The sequence below is a fragment of the Equus przewalskii genome, chromosome 29, assembly GCF_037783145.1.
Source record: "Equus przewalskii isolate Varuska chromosome 29, EquPr2, whole genome shotgun sequence".
Classification (NCBI taxonomy): domain Eukaryota; kingdom Metazoa; phylum Chordata; class Mammalia; order Perissodactyla; family Equidae; genus Equus; species Equus przewalskii.
Window position 1 is genome coordinate 46159104 of NC_091859.1, and position 14429 is coordinate 46173532.

The window sequence follows — 14429 nt, forward strand, 5'->3', positions numbered from 1 at the left end:
ATTAGATCTTTTAGATTATGAACACTGCAAATACCTCCCCTACTCTGGCTTGTCTTTCTGCCTTTTTCTTTGAAGGTTTTGTGCATGGCTGTGCATCTGCTTGTTAGTTTAGTTCTCTGCATGAGCCGCCGCCACACTATGATGACTGACGGATGGTGGTGTTGTTCCACGACCGGAGACAGTCCCCGGCCGAGGCGGTGAGAGCGCCAGGTCTCCACCACTAGACCAGCAGGGCGGGCTCTCTTTCCACTTCCTTAATGGTGTCCTTTGAGGAACAGGCACTCTTATTTTTAACGTAGTGGAATGTGTCAGATTTTCTCCACGGTGAATGCTTTTTGGTCTTGTTCTAAATTTCCTCCCTCCCGTTAAATCACAAGTGACCCGGTGCCATCTTCTGGAGGCTTCACGGTGTCACCTGCGTGTGTCACGAGGAGGGCCCACCTCTGCCCTGTGTGGACGCCTCCTGTCTCAGCACATCTCTGGCAAGTCCACCTCTGCCAGCTGATCTGCCCCTCAGCTGACGTCAAGGTCACAGGAGCTGGTCCCGTCTGGGCTCTCTTCCCCGCACAGTCGGAGCGTGCGGCCTTCACCACCGCAGCCTCACAGAGGGTGGGCTCACTCTCCCGTCTGTGCTCTCTTCCCTGCGCAGTTGGGACGTGCGGCCGTCACCACCGCAACCACGCAGAGGGTGGGCTCACTCTCCTGGCTGCTCTTCGAGGGCCTTGGGCTGTTCCGATCCCCCCACAGAACCTCCACAGAGCTACAGACACAGCTTGTCATCTTACACACGGGGTGGACACAGGGACACACACACATGCACAGTATGTCCTGCAGCCTGTTGCCAGGGCTGTCCTACTCCCCAGCCCAGCTCGGGAGGCTGGCATGCCTCTGGCTTTCTCAGCCCTCCCCCAGGACAGGGCTGCGGGCACTGAGGCAGGGAACCCTGAGAAGAAGTGCAGTGAGGTCGCGGCTCAGCCACGGGCCCCTGGGGGAGCTCACAAGTGGGGACCTACCATCACATCATGGATGTCGTCTGTTTTCTCCAAAGCCATGTTTTCATTTTCTTTGCCTTCGGCACGTTTATTTTCTGCAAACACAACACGCAGGAGGGACATCAGGCCTCCCAGCTCAAAAGCCCAGGCACAGGCACACTCACCATGATGGCCCCTGCCACTGCCAAGGCCAGCACAGCACTGGCTGGCTTCTGAGCAACCTTGTCTTCAGGTGCCTCTGTGGGTCCTGAGATGGAGCAGGGCCAAGTCAGGCTCAGGTCACATCCACCCATCTGCCAGGTGCTATGCCAGGGATGAGGGACCCTGGGTGTGGGGTGTGAAGATGGCCAGGGGGTGAGCATGTGGAGAGGCACAGGGATGCAGGACCATGGGGGTTGCTGTGGGTCTCAAGGACCATGTGGGAGCTGGCCCCGTGCATACTCCAGGGCCAAGAGGACAGACACTTGGTGCAGAGCAGGAGGCCAGGCCACGGGCAGTGGGTCTGGGAGGACAAGACAAGGGGCCAGGGTGCAGTTGCACTGCAGGAGGCTGAGGAGTGACCCGTGGGAAGCTGAGGTCAGAAAAGGGACCATCAGGGTGTGGAGAGTGGGGACACCAAGGAGTGACGAGTACCAGGGTTTGAGAGTGCTTGCCCAGGATGTGGACACCCAGGGTCAGGGAGGCTGGGAGGGTGACCTCTGGGGCAGGCAATAGGGTCTTCTGCCCCCCAAGGGAGACCCCAACACATGCTGGGGGAGGCCTAAGGCACAGGACCTGCAGGACCATCCCAGCATCCCTCCCGGGCAGTGACAACTCGCAGCTGGGTCCTCGTGACAGAAACAGGCAAGCGTCTGACAATAGAAGACAATGGCCTTAAACACCTTACCCGTCGTCCCTGCACTGTCATCTCCCACGTTCAGAGTGACCTTGGGCAGAAAGTGGAACTTCTTCTCCACCCAGCCCTTCCTCCGCAGGATGGCCCGGATCACTGGGTAGTGTCCGTAGATGGAGAAAATCTTCTTTTCCTCAAATTAAAGAGCATGTTTTGAATTAAAGAATTGAAAGACAAGCTAATTCTTTCTCTGTAAGAGGGGTTTTCAAAGCAGAATGGACTGCACCAGCAGGAGGACACCCACATCATGCTCCCAGAACACACAGAGATGGTGTGCAGGGCTGGGGCAGCCACTGGGCAGGGCCCACTCTGTGGTGTGTGTGTCTGCTTCCTTGTGCAGCCTTGCACACAGATATCCTGGGTGGGTGTGACCAAATCAGGTGAGCCCCTCAAAAGAGGGTCCAGGGCTTCCCTGAGGTTAAAGATTCAGAGCAGCAGAGACTCTCTCCCCACCGCTGGCTTTGAAGAAGCAAGGTGCTGCAAATCCTACAGCCACAATTCTACCATCAATTCTACCACCAAGCTGAGGGAGCTTGGAAGCGGACCATTCCCCAGTCGAGCCTCTGGATGAGACCCCAGCCCAGCCAACACTTCATTCCAGCCTTGAGAGACCCTGAGCAGGGGACCTGGCAGGGCTGTGCCTGGACTCCTGACCCACAGAAACTGAGATAATCAATGGGTGTGCTTAGGCAGCCAAGTTCAAGGTGATTTGTTACACAGCATTGATAGCTCACAGGTCCCAATGGGAGGGCGTGCCCACATCAAGAATCTGGAAACACGTCAAGATGCTGGTGCCTGTGGCTGGAAGCTATGAGTCCAAGTTCCAGCACCCAGGCAAGACCTGGCAGGGAAGAGGACCTCCCTGAGCCTCCTCCTACTTGGAAAATTGGTCCAAAGCCTGCCCTTGACACCCAACAGGGCCACGCACAGGGACAAGAGGGATGTGAACGAGCCTGATTCATAGCAGGGGCAGCTCCTGCAAAGCCATCTGGCCATCCCCAAGACTCTGCTTAATTGTAGACGAGTTGAACAACTTCAGAAAAATTGATTAATTTCAATAAGTTAGCAGAAAACAGTTCCTAAGGGAACTATAAAAAGAATAAAAAGAGTATAAGACTTCTAACATTTAAGAGAGGGGGAAAATGGAATTTAAAAAAGTAATCGGTCAACAGGAGGCAGGAGAGGAAAACAGAGCAGATAGGACAAACCGAGTGACTGAAATGAGAGGGCACACTCAGGAATGTCTGTGAACGCCAGTAGGTTAATTATAGACACAGACACAAATGCTTCAGCAAAAGGGGAAGTGTACAGATCAGAGTTTTTTCAACCTAACTCTATGCTGTTGACAAGAGAAAACCAAAAGCACATGCCTGCAGATGGGGAGGAAATAAAAGAGTCTAAATGGGGACAAAACAGCCTTTAGGAAAAATAGATATCACTGAAGTAAAAAAAATCATTGCATAATTTTTACAAAAGGTTCAATTCACCAGAAAGATACACTAAGAGGACAATAAATTATATAAAGCAAAAATTGACAGAACTACAAAGTAGACAAATCCACAGTTTTAACAGGATATTTTGACATGTTTCTCTCAGTGAAGGACAGAACACACAGACAAAAATTCAATAAGACTAGAAGATTTGAACCACTCAAAAAACAAACTCTACCTTGATGACCAGGAATAGGGCATCTACATCTACTTTTATATAAATTAACAAAATGCGACGTGGAAAGCAAGTCTGTACACATTTCAGTGGAATAACATCATACAGGTTACATTTTCAACCACAATGCAATCAGGCTAGCAATAAATAACAAAAAAGCTAGACAAAAATCCACAGGTATAGAAATTAAGGACTATGCTTTTGGGGCCGGCCTGGTGGTGCAGCAGTTAAGTGCACATGTTCCGCTTCAGCAGCCTGGGGCTCACCGGTTCAGCCATGCTGTGGTAGGCGTCCCACATATAAAGTAGAGGAAGATGGGCATGGATGTTAGCTCAGCGCCAGTCTTCCTCAGCAAAAAGAAGAGGATTGGCAGCAGATGTTAGCTCAGGGCTGATCTTCCTCAAAAAGAAAAAAGAACTATGCTTTTAAGTAACACATGATCAACGAAAAATAATGACATGAATTAGAAAATACCTTGAACCACATCTCAACAAAAATATTTGAAATGAAAGCTTGTGAAATGCAGCTAAAGCAGTATTCAGAGGGACGCTAGTAGCCCTAAATGTTTACATGTTTTAAGGTTTCAGAAGAAAATCTGAAAATTAATGAGCTGGTATAGTTCTATTTACATGAAATCCCAGAAAGGACAGTGATAGGAAGCTTAAAAAGCACCGGGATTTGGGGTGGGGGAGGGGAATGACTAAGGGCCAGAAGCAACTCTGAGATGATGGAGTGTTCCTGTCATGACCGACCACATCATCTGCATGCGCTGTGCTTCTCTCTGCAGGTGCATCTGGCCGGCACAGCCGAGTTCTGCATGGGGATTGGTGGACCTTGTGTGTGTGTATTGTGCTTCAGAAGAAAGTGAAGGGAATGAGCACGTTCTCATGCACTAATATCTGTTGGACCTCTTAGTGCTCCCACACGGGCCTGGGCTTCTGAGCAGCCAAGCATGATAAAGATACGAGAATGCAGCCTCCTCCCCAGAAAAGGCTCTTCGTATTCTCAGGGCAGCAGACGTGGAGCCATCTGCTCCCATTTAACAAATACAAGCACCTTCCTTATTTCCCCCAGACCCCAGTGTTCATACCCATCCCTGAGGAGGGGTGACTGTGCCAGCTGCCCCAAGTGAGCCCCGAGGGTCATAACTTCCCAGCTCCTCTCCTGAGGTGCAAACCCCGTCTGCACACACAGGCGACATCTGTCCCCACTGTGTCACCCAAGGGGCCTGGGGCGTGAGGAACTGATACAAGGGGTTCTGTGAGTCACTGAGTCTGTCCCAGACCTCGTCTGGGATGTGCATCACCCTGGGGCCACACACCCACCTCATGGCTGGGGGAGAGATTTTCACCGTTCACGTGTCTGCACTTTTCCAATTTTGAAAGTACTACCTATTTCAAAAGTACAGCTAAAATAGAAAGTAAGTCTGGCCTGAGCCTCCACTGGGGCCAGGCCCAGGCCCAGGGCAGGAGCGAAGGTGTCCACAGCCAGGCACCTCGGCCGAGGAGTGTCAGAGGCAACAGATTCACTCTACAAATTCCAAAATAAATTTTCATTGTTAAAAAGTACCCCTCCCTACGGAGTCCGGGAGAGCATTTACCTTGATTGCTTTTTCCGTTAATTGTTTTGCTATTTTGTATCTGTCTAACTTGGGGGAAGAAGTCGAGTCAAGGGAAATTCCTCGTTTTAACTCTGCAAAAGAGAAACAAACATCAAGGCACAGGAAAGAGACCCAGGAGTGCTCTAAACAGCGACATTCGGATGGGGAGACCCCAGGCCTAATCACAAGGGTCCCATCAACTTTTCACCATCCCCCGCCACCGCCCACCTGCCCACACACCTGTCACCTGCTCTGTCCTGAGCAGACCTGGGGCTGACCCAGGCCCACAGCCGGGAGCAGCTGGTGCAGCCCTCCTCCCCGCCACCTGCCACACACCTGTCACCTGCTCTGTTCTGAGCAGACCTGGGGGCTGACCCAGGCCCACAGCTGGGAGCAGCCGGTGCAGCCAGCCCTCCTCCCCGCCCTCCTCCGGCCTCCGCTCGCCCCCAGACCCTCCTCCTGCACCTCTTCAACACCCTCCCCAGCCTGCAAGCCCCTGGCCTCACCCTTTCTGTGCCCCCCGCCCGCGCTCCGGCAGCTCTGGCCTTGGGGCACCCTCGTTCCTTGCTGGGGTCCCCACCCGCTATGCTGCCACACCATGACCCCATCTGCTTCCACCTGGGCCAGCCTCCCCGCCACCAGCCCCTGCTCAGTTCCTTTCTCTGACCCTGGCCACCAGTCTCCCATCAGCATACACCAGGCATTGTAGCATCCACCCTAAAAAATAAAAGTGAAAACCCTCCTCCCTCGACTTGGCACCCTCCACACCCCCACCTGCTGGGTCCACCACAGACGTGGCTCGTGCTAAGGCTGTATACAGGCGCAGACCACTCCTGCGGCCACTCCCCTGGCTCCTGGCCTCTGGCAGCAGTGGACGTGCAGCCAGCAGACCCTCCCCCCCCGGGCTCCTGCTCACCCCTCCTCACTGCAGCCGCTTCTCTCTCCTCACGCCCTAACCGCGGAGGAGCCCAGGCCTGGACCTCAGAGCTCCCTGCTTCGCCTTCCATGACCACTTCCTGGGCCATCTCATCCTGTCTGGTGGCTTTTAATTCCACCGCGCCGATGCCCTGGAATCTACGTATTCTGCCCAGACCACCCAACCTCCCCACACCTCCTGGACCCACGGTCTCCGGATGTCCAAGGAGCCCTGCAGGTGGGGCAGGCTGGCAGCAGACCCCCATCTACCTACCACCTGCTCCTCCTGCAGCCCCTCCACCCCGTGGGCTCCGGTTATCCCATGTCCACAGGGCCAACGGATTGAGACTAAAGCACCAAACCAATTCAAGGCGGGTGGTGCCATGACAGCTACGTGTCCACACAGGGAAAGCGAATGACAACCCCACCTGAGAAGACACACAGTTAATGTGAAGCGGACCACAGGCCTAATGCGAAAGCTAAACACATGAGGACTCTACAACCTCGGGTCAGGAAAGTCCCAAGACCGCACACGAGGACTGACCACACAGGCTAAAGTGGGTGGATCGACTCATCAAAATCAAAACGCTGCGTCTACTATGAGAAGAAGAGATGGGCCACAGACTGGAGGAAACGCTCACCGTGCAGACGTCCGACGGAGCCAGGCACAGGGAGCGCGCACTGAGTGACCCACGTCATTGAAGTTCTGGAGCCCACGAGGTTACCTCTGGAGACAGAAGCCAGAGCAGAGACTGGACGGTACAAATGGCCTAACAGCATTGCCTCAAAACAGACAAAGCAGGGCCAGCAGAGCGACCAGGAGAGCAAATCAGAGCCACAGCCACACCAAGTGACGAGACTGCTCTCAGGAACTGGCGACGCAGGTCGCTGAGGACAAAGATACAAACGTGACTGTCAGAACTGCACGCCACGAGCACACGGACCACCTCACTCCTCAGCCGCTGGGCACGGGAATCCCAGGTCCCAAGGGACATTCAGTAAAACTGACCGCCGAGACGCTCGCAGAAAATTTCAAACGGGGTTGTAATCACACCGATTTGTCCCCGATCACAGAGCCGTGAAGTCAGGAATCAGGAATCAGTAACAGAACAAACTACCAAACATACTTCTAAACAACGCTTGTGCCGGAGAAGAAACCAAGATGGAAAGTACTGCATATTTCTTAACTAAATGACAATTAAAAACCAATTATCTGGGCTGGCCTGTGGCGTAGTGGTTGGGTTTGGCACACTCCTCTTTGGTGGCCCTGGGTTCGTGGGTTCAGATCCCAGGCGTGTACCTATACCACTCATCAGCCATGCTGTAGACGCAACCCACATACAAAGTAGAGGAAGACTGGCACAGATGTTAGCTCAGGAGTAATCTTCCTCAGCAAAACAAACAAACAAACAAAAAATACCAATTATTAAATCTTGTGAGCCACAGCTAAGCATGTTTACAAAGAGGCTTTTAGCTGCATATACTAGAAAATAATAAAAGCTAAAAACAGTGAGTTAAGGGGCTGGCCCAGAGGCGTAGTGGTTAAGTTTGGATGCTCTGCTTCAGCGGCCGGCGGTTTGCAGGTTCAGATCATGGGCGCAGACCTAGCACTGCTCATCAAGCCATGCTGTGGCAGCATCTCACATAAAATAGAGGGAGATTGGCACAGACGTTAACTCAGGGCCAGTCTTCCTCACACACACACACACACACACACACAAACAGTGAGTTAAGCATCCATCTCAAGACTGAGAAAGGACACAGTAAATTTAAACCCAAAGAAATTACATGAAAATTATTAAAGAGGAGACATTAGTGACATTATTAAAAATTCAATAAAAAGGACCAACCAAGCCAGGGTTTCAGCCTGATAAATTAATGAATGACTGGTGAGAGCAACAAGTGAAAAAGAGAAAAGGCATAAAAAGTACTAACAGGACAGGGAAACTCTTTATGTATTTAAAATCTAAGAGGATATCATGAATTTTATGGCAACAAATTAGAAATGTACGTGAAACGGAAAAATTCCTGGAGAAATACACATTACCAAAACAGATGCAAGAAGAACTATAAGATATATATAATACAGAAACTAAATCTGAATTTTAACTCCTTCCCGTACAGGAAACTCCAAGTTAACGGCTTCATGGGTGAATGCCACCAGCATCTAATCCTGTACAACTTATTCTGGGAGCAGAAAGTGCGTGTCTGCTCCTAACACCTCACAAGAAAGTAAGATCACAACCCGATGGGACTCAACACGGATGACAAAATCAGACAGAAATAATGAGCAAAGTACACCGGCGACACACAGAAAGGGCACCACATCCCGGTGACCTCGGGTTACCACATGAAGAGAAGAAACAAAAATCATAAAACCTACCCCAATAGACACAGAAATATCTTAATAAACCTTAATTTCCATTCTGGCTGAAAACTTTTGGGGGGTGCCAGCCCTGTGGCTGAGTGGTTAAGTCCGCACACTCTGCTTCGGCAGCCAGGTGTTTCGGCGGTTCAGATCCTGGGTGTGGACATGGCACCGCTCATCAGGCCATGCTGAGGCGGCATCCCATATAGCACAACCAGAGGCACTCACAACTAGAATATACAACTATGTACTGGGAGGTTTTGGGGGGGATTAAAAAAAAGATTGGCAACAGTTGTTAGCTCAGGTGCCAATCTTTAAAAAAAAAAATTTGGGGGGGCTAGGAAGCACATAAACAGGCTGGCAGAGATCCCCCCAGCACCCAGATTTGGTTTCTAAACCCCACTCTTGCACCCGACTGGAGGGACCAGAGCTCTCAGGACTGTGATTCCTGATCTGGGACATGGGAGCCCACGATGGTGACTGACTGGACACAGTCCAGATGTCAGAAAGATTCTCAAAAGTTAGAAAGCCTCACAGACAGAAATCTCACCCAAGGCCGTGGGAAAAGCCGGATATGCCAACACATTCCCTGGAAATGGGTAACTGATGGCAGAAACAAGCACTTAAGCAGAACTTCCGGAAGGATCTGAACTCCACTGAGGCCACAGAGCCCTGTGGGAAAGGAGGGCAGCCAGTCAGTGCCTCATGTGGGAGAGACGGCCCACACCAAAGGGCCAGGAGGCTGCCGAGCCTGGGAGGGGGTGGGGCACCACAGGAGCTGTGGTGGCCATGCCGTGGGCAGGGTTGTGATCACATCATAGTTCCCACCTCCCTTGGCCAGGCCCAGGTTCTTCATGACCCCAGCACTGACTCGGAAGTATTCTCCAAGCAACCTCCTGCATCTCATCCCATCTCAGAAGGATTCTCCAGGGAACCTCCCACAGCAGGGGACTCAGACAGGTGCCAGGGGCCAAAGCACCACCCTTCAGAGTGGCCACGGGAAATACAGGGCTGGCCAGCACTGTCCCAGTGACCAGTCATGGCACCGATGATGGGATGGACAGACACTGTGGGCAAAATTAGATGAGAGCCCCACCTCTGAAGGAGTCCTGGCAAGACTTAACCCGAAGCCATGGAGCTCTACATCCCACCTCCAGGTCACAAGGTGCATAGAGGGACAGAGGAACAGGCTAAATGCCACCATGATGCAGTGCTGAGACAAATCCCCAAGGTGGGACCCTCTACAGAACAAGAGGCTGTCTGCACCAAGGAGTCTATGTCTTAAAAACCCCAGTCAAGAGGACTGGTTATTCTAGATTAAAAGAGACAACCTAATGCAATGTGTGGCCCTTGATCAGATTCTGATTGGAACAAACCAACAGTAAAGTTATTTGGGGGAAAACTGGGGGAATATGAACATATTTTGGGCATCGGGTTTTATTAAGGAATTACTGTTCATTTTATTGAGTGTGAAAAAGAGTTTGGTTATGTAATAAACGTCATTTTTAGAGATATACAGTAAGTATCTAGACACATACTAATATTTCTTTAGAAAATATTAATAAAATTTTAATAAAATCATTATTAAAGATAAAAGAGAGATAGTCCGTAATATTAAAAAGATGAGTTTCGAGCCGGCCCCATGGTCGAGTGGTTAAGTTTGTGCGCTCCACTTCAGCAGCCCAGGGTTTCGCTGGTTTGGATCCTGAGCAGGGACAGGGCACCACTCATCAAGCCATGCTGAGGCAGCGTGCCACGTGCCACAACTAGAGGGACTCATAACTAAAAATATACAACTATGTACTGGGGGGCTTTGGGGAGAAAAAGGAAAAATAAAATCTTACAAAAAAAAGACTTTAAAAAGATGAGTTTGTCAGGAAAACAAAAAAAAATTCCAAATGTGTGCATACTGTGGAAATAAATAAAAGAAACCTTAACTAAACTGGATGGGGAAGGCCTGCAGGGGGAGCTCTCAGCCCCATCACACATCAGTTACTCCAAACACGAAAAGACAGACGCTTGCATCTTCCACCCCAAGTAACACCACTCTGGTACCAAAGGGAGATTTCTCTCCCAGCCCGGTAACAGCCCAGCCAATGAGAAGCACCACAGCCCAGCCAATGAGAAACGCCACAGCTCAGCCAATGAGAAACGCCACAGCTCAGCCAATGAGAAACGCCACAGCCCAGCCAATGAGAAACGCCACAGCCCAGCCAATGAGAAACGCCACAGCCCAGCCAATGAGAAGCGCCACAGCTCAGCCAATGAGAAACGCCACAGCTCAGCCAATGAGAAGCGCCACAGCACAGCCAATGAGAAACGCCACAGCACAGCCAATGAGAAGCCATTGCTCCCCGAACTGTTACTTTTCCCCAATGGACTTTCTTTTAGGACAGCCCCACCCTACTCCCCTTTTTTCTCTATAAAAGCAGCTCCCTCCTTTGTTCTCTGGATTTGTCTGTGGTTTGCCATAGTATGCATACTGAATTGCAATTCTTTGAGCTATTCTGGAATAAACTCATTTTGAGGCTAAAATAACAGGTGAATTTGCTTTTTAAGTTGACTATAATAATAGAGCTTCAAGGCATAGAAATACACGAGCTGACAGAACAACAAAAACAAAGACAGAAAATTCTCAATCATATTGGGATATTTTAGTCTGCTTCTCTCAGTAAATTAAAGATAAAACAAAGAATCAGTAGAATGTAGCAGATTTGACCATTAGGATTAACGAATTGGACCTAAATGACATGCGTGGACACCATGTCCCACAACTTGAGACACACATTTTTTTCACATACACATCTTCCAACACAGATCACATGCTAGGCTACAGACAGTGTCAACAAATTTCAAAGGATTGAAATGATACAGATTAAATCTCTGACAACAGTTGAATCAAACTAGAAATTCATAACAATGAGGTAACTAGAAATTCTTCTAACTGCTAAAAAATTAAGCAGCACACTTTTAAAATAATACATGGATCAAAGGAGAAAGCAAATGGAAATTTTAAAATTATTTGAATTGAATGATAATGAAAATATGACATATCAAAGCATTACAATGCAGCTAACATAGTGACTAGAGGGAAATTTATAGATTTGAATGCATATATTAGAAAAGAAAACTAATTGAAAATTCATTATCTAAGCCACTATCCCAAGAGGCTAGAAAGAGAACAACAATCAAACAAAAAGAAGTAGAAGACAGGAAATAATAAAGACAAGAACAGAATTCAACTAAGTAAAAACACGTGTACTAAAGAAAACTAACAAAACCAAAAGTTGGATCTTTGAAACAATTTTTTAAATTTATAAACCTCTAAATAGATCAAGAGAAAACATGAATTACCAATATCAAGAATGAAAAAGACATCATCGATTTTATACATATTAAAATGATAAGATATTATGAACATCCACACGCCAATAATTTGACAGTTCATATGAAATGAACATTTTCCTTGAAAAACATAGCTTATCAAAACTGACATACAAGAAACAGAAAATCCAGATAGTCTTATTTCTGTTAAAGAAATTAATCCCACAATTAAAAGGTTCCCCACAATGAAAACTCCAGGTCTAGATGGCTTCACACATCAATCTTTCCAAACATTTAAGGGGAAGAAAATACCTATATAAACTCTTTTATTGAATAAGGAAATAGGAAACTCTTTTCAACTCTTTTTAGGAGGCCGTACATTTAATATCAAAATCTAACAAGGACATCATAGGAAAGGAACAATACAGGTCAATCTCACTCATAAAAATAGACATAAAATCTTAAAACATTTGTAAATCAAATCCGGTGACGCACAAAACAACACAACATGACCAGATGAGGTTTATTCCAGGAATACAAAATTGGCTTAATATTTGAAAATCCATCAATATAATCTACCACATTAATAGACTAAAGGAAAAAAATACATATTATCATCTCAATAGATGTGGAAGAAAGCATGTGATAAAATGTAATAACTTCATTTAAAACTCTCAGTAAACCAGGAACAAAAGGGGTTTCCCTTAAAGCTTATAGCAACATCATACTTCATGGTGAACTATTGAGCACTTTCTCCCTCAGTTTGGGAACAAATAAAGATGTCCACTGTACCACTTCTATTCAACATTACACTGAGAGTACTAGCCAATGCAATTATGCAAGAAAAGGAAATAAAAGGTATAAAGATTGAAAAGATTTGCAGGTGCTGATTGTGTATGTAACAAATCTAAATGAAGCTACGAGCCATTGGAATCAGTAAGAGTATTTAACAAGGGCACCAAATACCAAGTCGGCATAGTAGAATCAATTGTATTCCTATATACTAGAAACACAGAAAATGAAACTCAAAAATGTCATCTACAGCAGCATTAAAAACATTAAATATCTAGGAGTAAATCTAACAAAAGAAGTCTTGCATAGCAACACGCTGAAAGCTACAAACATTCCTGACAAGAATTAAAGAACTAAGTGTTCATGGGTTGGAAGACAATATTGCTAAGATGCTAATTCTCACCTAAATTGATCTATAGATTGATTATAATAAAAATTAAAATCCCAGCAGGATGGGGGGAGGGGATGAGGGGGTTAAATTAACAATTCGATTCTAACATTTATATGGCAACGCAAAAGTCCAAGAAAACCTAAACAAATCTTGAAGAAGAGTCAGAAGACTTACACTAGGAACCATTAAGAATTGTTATATGGCTACTAGAATTAAAACAGGGTAGTACAGGAGAGAATGGAGAACCCAAGAATAGACCTCTGCCTGATTTTCACATGAGCACCCTGGACGGGCCAGCCGCCGTCTCCGACCGATTCGGCCACCCCATCCGCTTGATAAACCGAGGGCATCTAGGGGGCAGCCCTGACGCTGGGTCTCCACCTGGCCCGGAGGACAATACTCACTATTTTCTTCTCTCCGGTCTCCTTCCGACGAGGCAGACGGGAGCTTCTTCCTCTCCCCCGGCTCCATTCCGGCCGCCGGCAGCTTGCCTTTCCTCCCTCTGGCCGCGGGGGCCCCTGCAGGGAGGGGTACCAGTGATGGAACAAGCGGGAGCTGCCCTGTGGGGCGGGGCAGGTCTGGGGATCCCAGGGTGGGCCAGGGCTGCGTCCGGGTTCTGAAGCCAGGTCAGGGCAGGTCTGGGGTCGGGGCAGATCTGGAATGGGGGGCAGGTCTAGGGTGGGAGGGGAGTGGGGCAGGTCTGGGGTTGGGGGAGAGCGGGTGGAAAGTCTGGGGTAGGCGGGAGGCCTGGGGTTGGGGAGTCAGGTCTGGGATTGGGGGGCAGGTCTGGGGTTCCAAAAGGGAGGAGATCTCGGGTTCCAAGGACAGAAAGGAGGTGGGCAAGCCTGGAGCCCCAAGGGGAGTGGGAGGGCGGGTCAGGGGTGGAGGGGTGGAGGAGTGGGCAGGTCTGGCGTTGGGTGAAGGTCTGGAGTTCCGAAGGGGGTGGACTAGAATCCCGCGGCGGGCGGGGCGGGGCGGGGCGGGGTCCCGTCTGGGATGCGCAGGGAGCAGAGGCCGGTTCCGAGGGGAGGTGGGACCCGTGCTCACCCGGGACCGGCCCCGAGGCGCGCGCTGCGCCTCTGCCCCTCGCCGCACCGCCCTGCGTCCCGCGGTTGCCCGGAGCAACGGGCCGGGGCCGCTGGGGGCGCAAGCGGCCGGCGCGGGGCGTGGGGCTGCGCGGGCGCGCGGGCGGCTGGGGGCGGCGGGCGCGGCTCCGGCGGCGGCGGCGTTGCGCGCGGGGCGCGGGCTGCGACGGGCCGCAGTCGGCAGCGCTCTGGCTGGGGCTGGGGCCGGGTTCGGGGCGGGGGCCGGGGCGTGGGACCGCGCGGGCCATGGTGTCCGCGGAGAGCAGTGGCCGCCCCGGCCCCGCCCGGGGAACCGCAGTCCCGCCCCGCGCCCGGCTGTCGAGGTTACACGGACCCGCCCGGTATTCGGAGCCCCCAAGTCATAAAGACCCGAGGGTCACAACCGGCCCCCAGTGACCAGCCCGG

The 14429-nt window shown here is 50.0% G+C and overlaps 1 protein-coding gene across 5 annotated transcripts in view; it reads right to left on the reverse strand.

Moving 5' to 3' along the window:
- TTLL8 (tubulin tyrosine ligase like 8) overlaps positions 1-14144 on the reverse strand; it is an 81640-nt gene extending 67496 nt beyond the window's left edge. For 2 of the 5 annotated variants that reach the window (XM_070600348.1, XM_070600347.1), the window contains exons 1-5: positions 13987-14143; positions 13344-13457; positions 5150-5241; positions 1879-2017; positions 1014-1087 (exon numbers count right to left, since the gene is read on the reverse strand). In XM_070600348.1, the coding sequence (XP_070456449.1) occupies positions 1014-1087; positions 1879-2017; positions 5150-5241; positions 13344-13410 (372 nt within the window). In that variant the 5' untranslated portion in view covers positions 13411-13457; positions 13987-14143. Of the gene's footprint in view, positions 1-1013; positions 1088-1878; positions 2018-5149; positions 5242-6705; positions 6947-13343; positions 13458-13986 lie in introns of those variants that run through there. The other 3 variants (XM_070600349.1, XM_070600344.1, XM_070600345.1) reach the window with 3 other exon arrangements.
- Between the last annotated feature and the right edge of the window lie 285 nt (positions 14145-14429).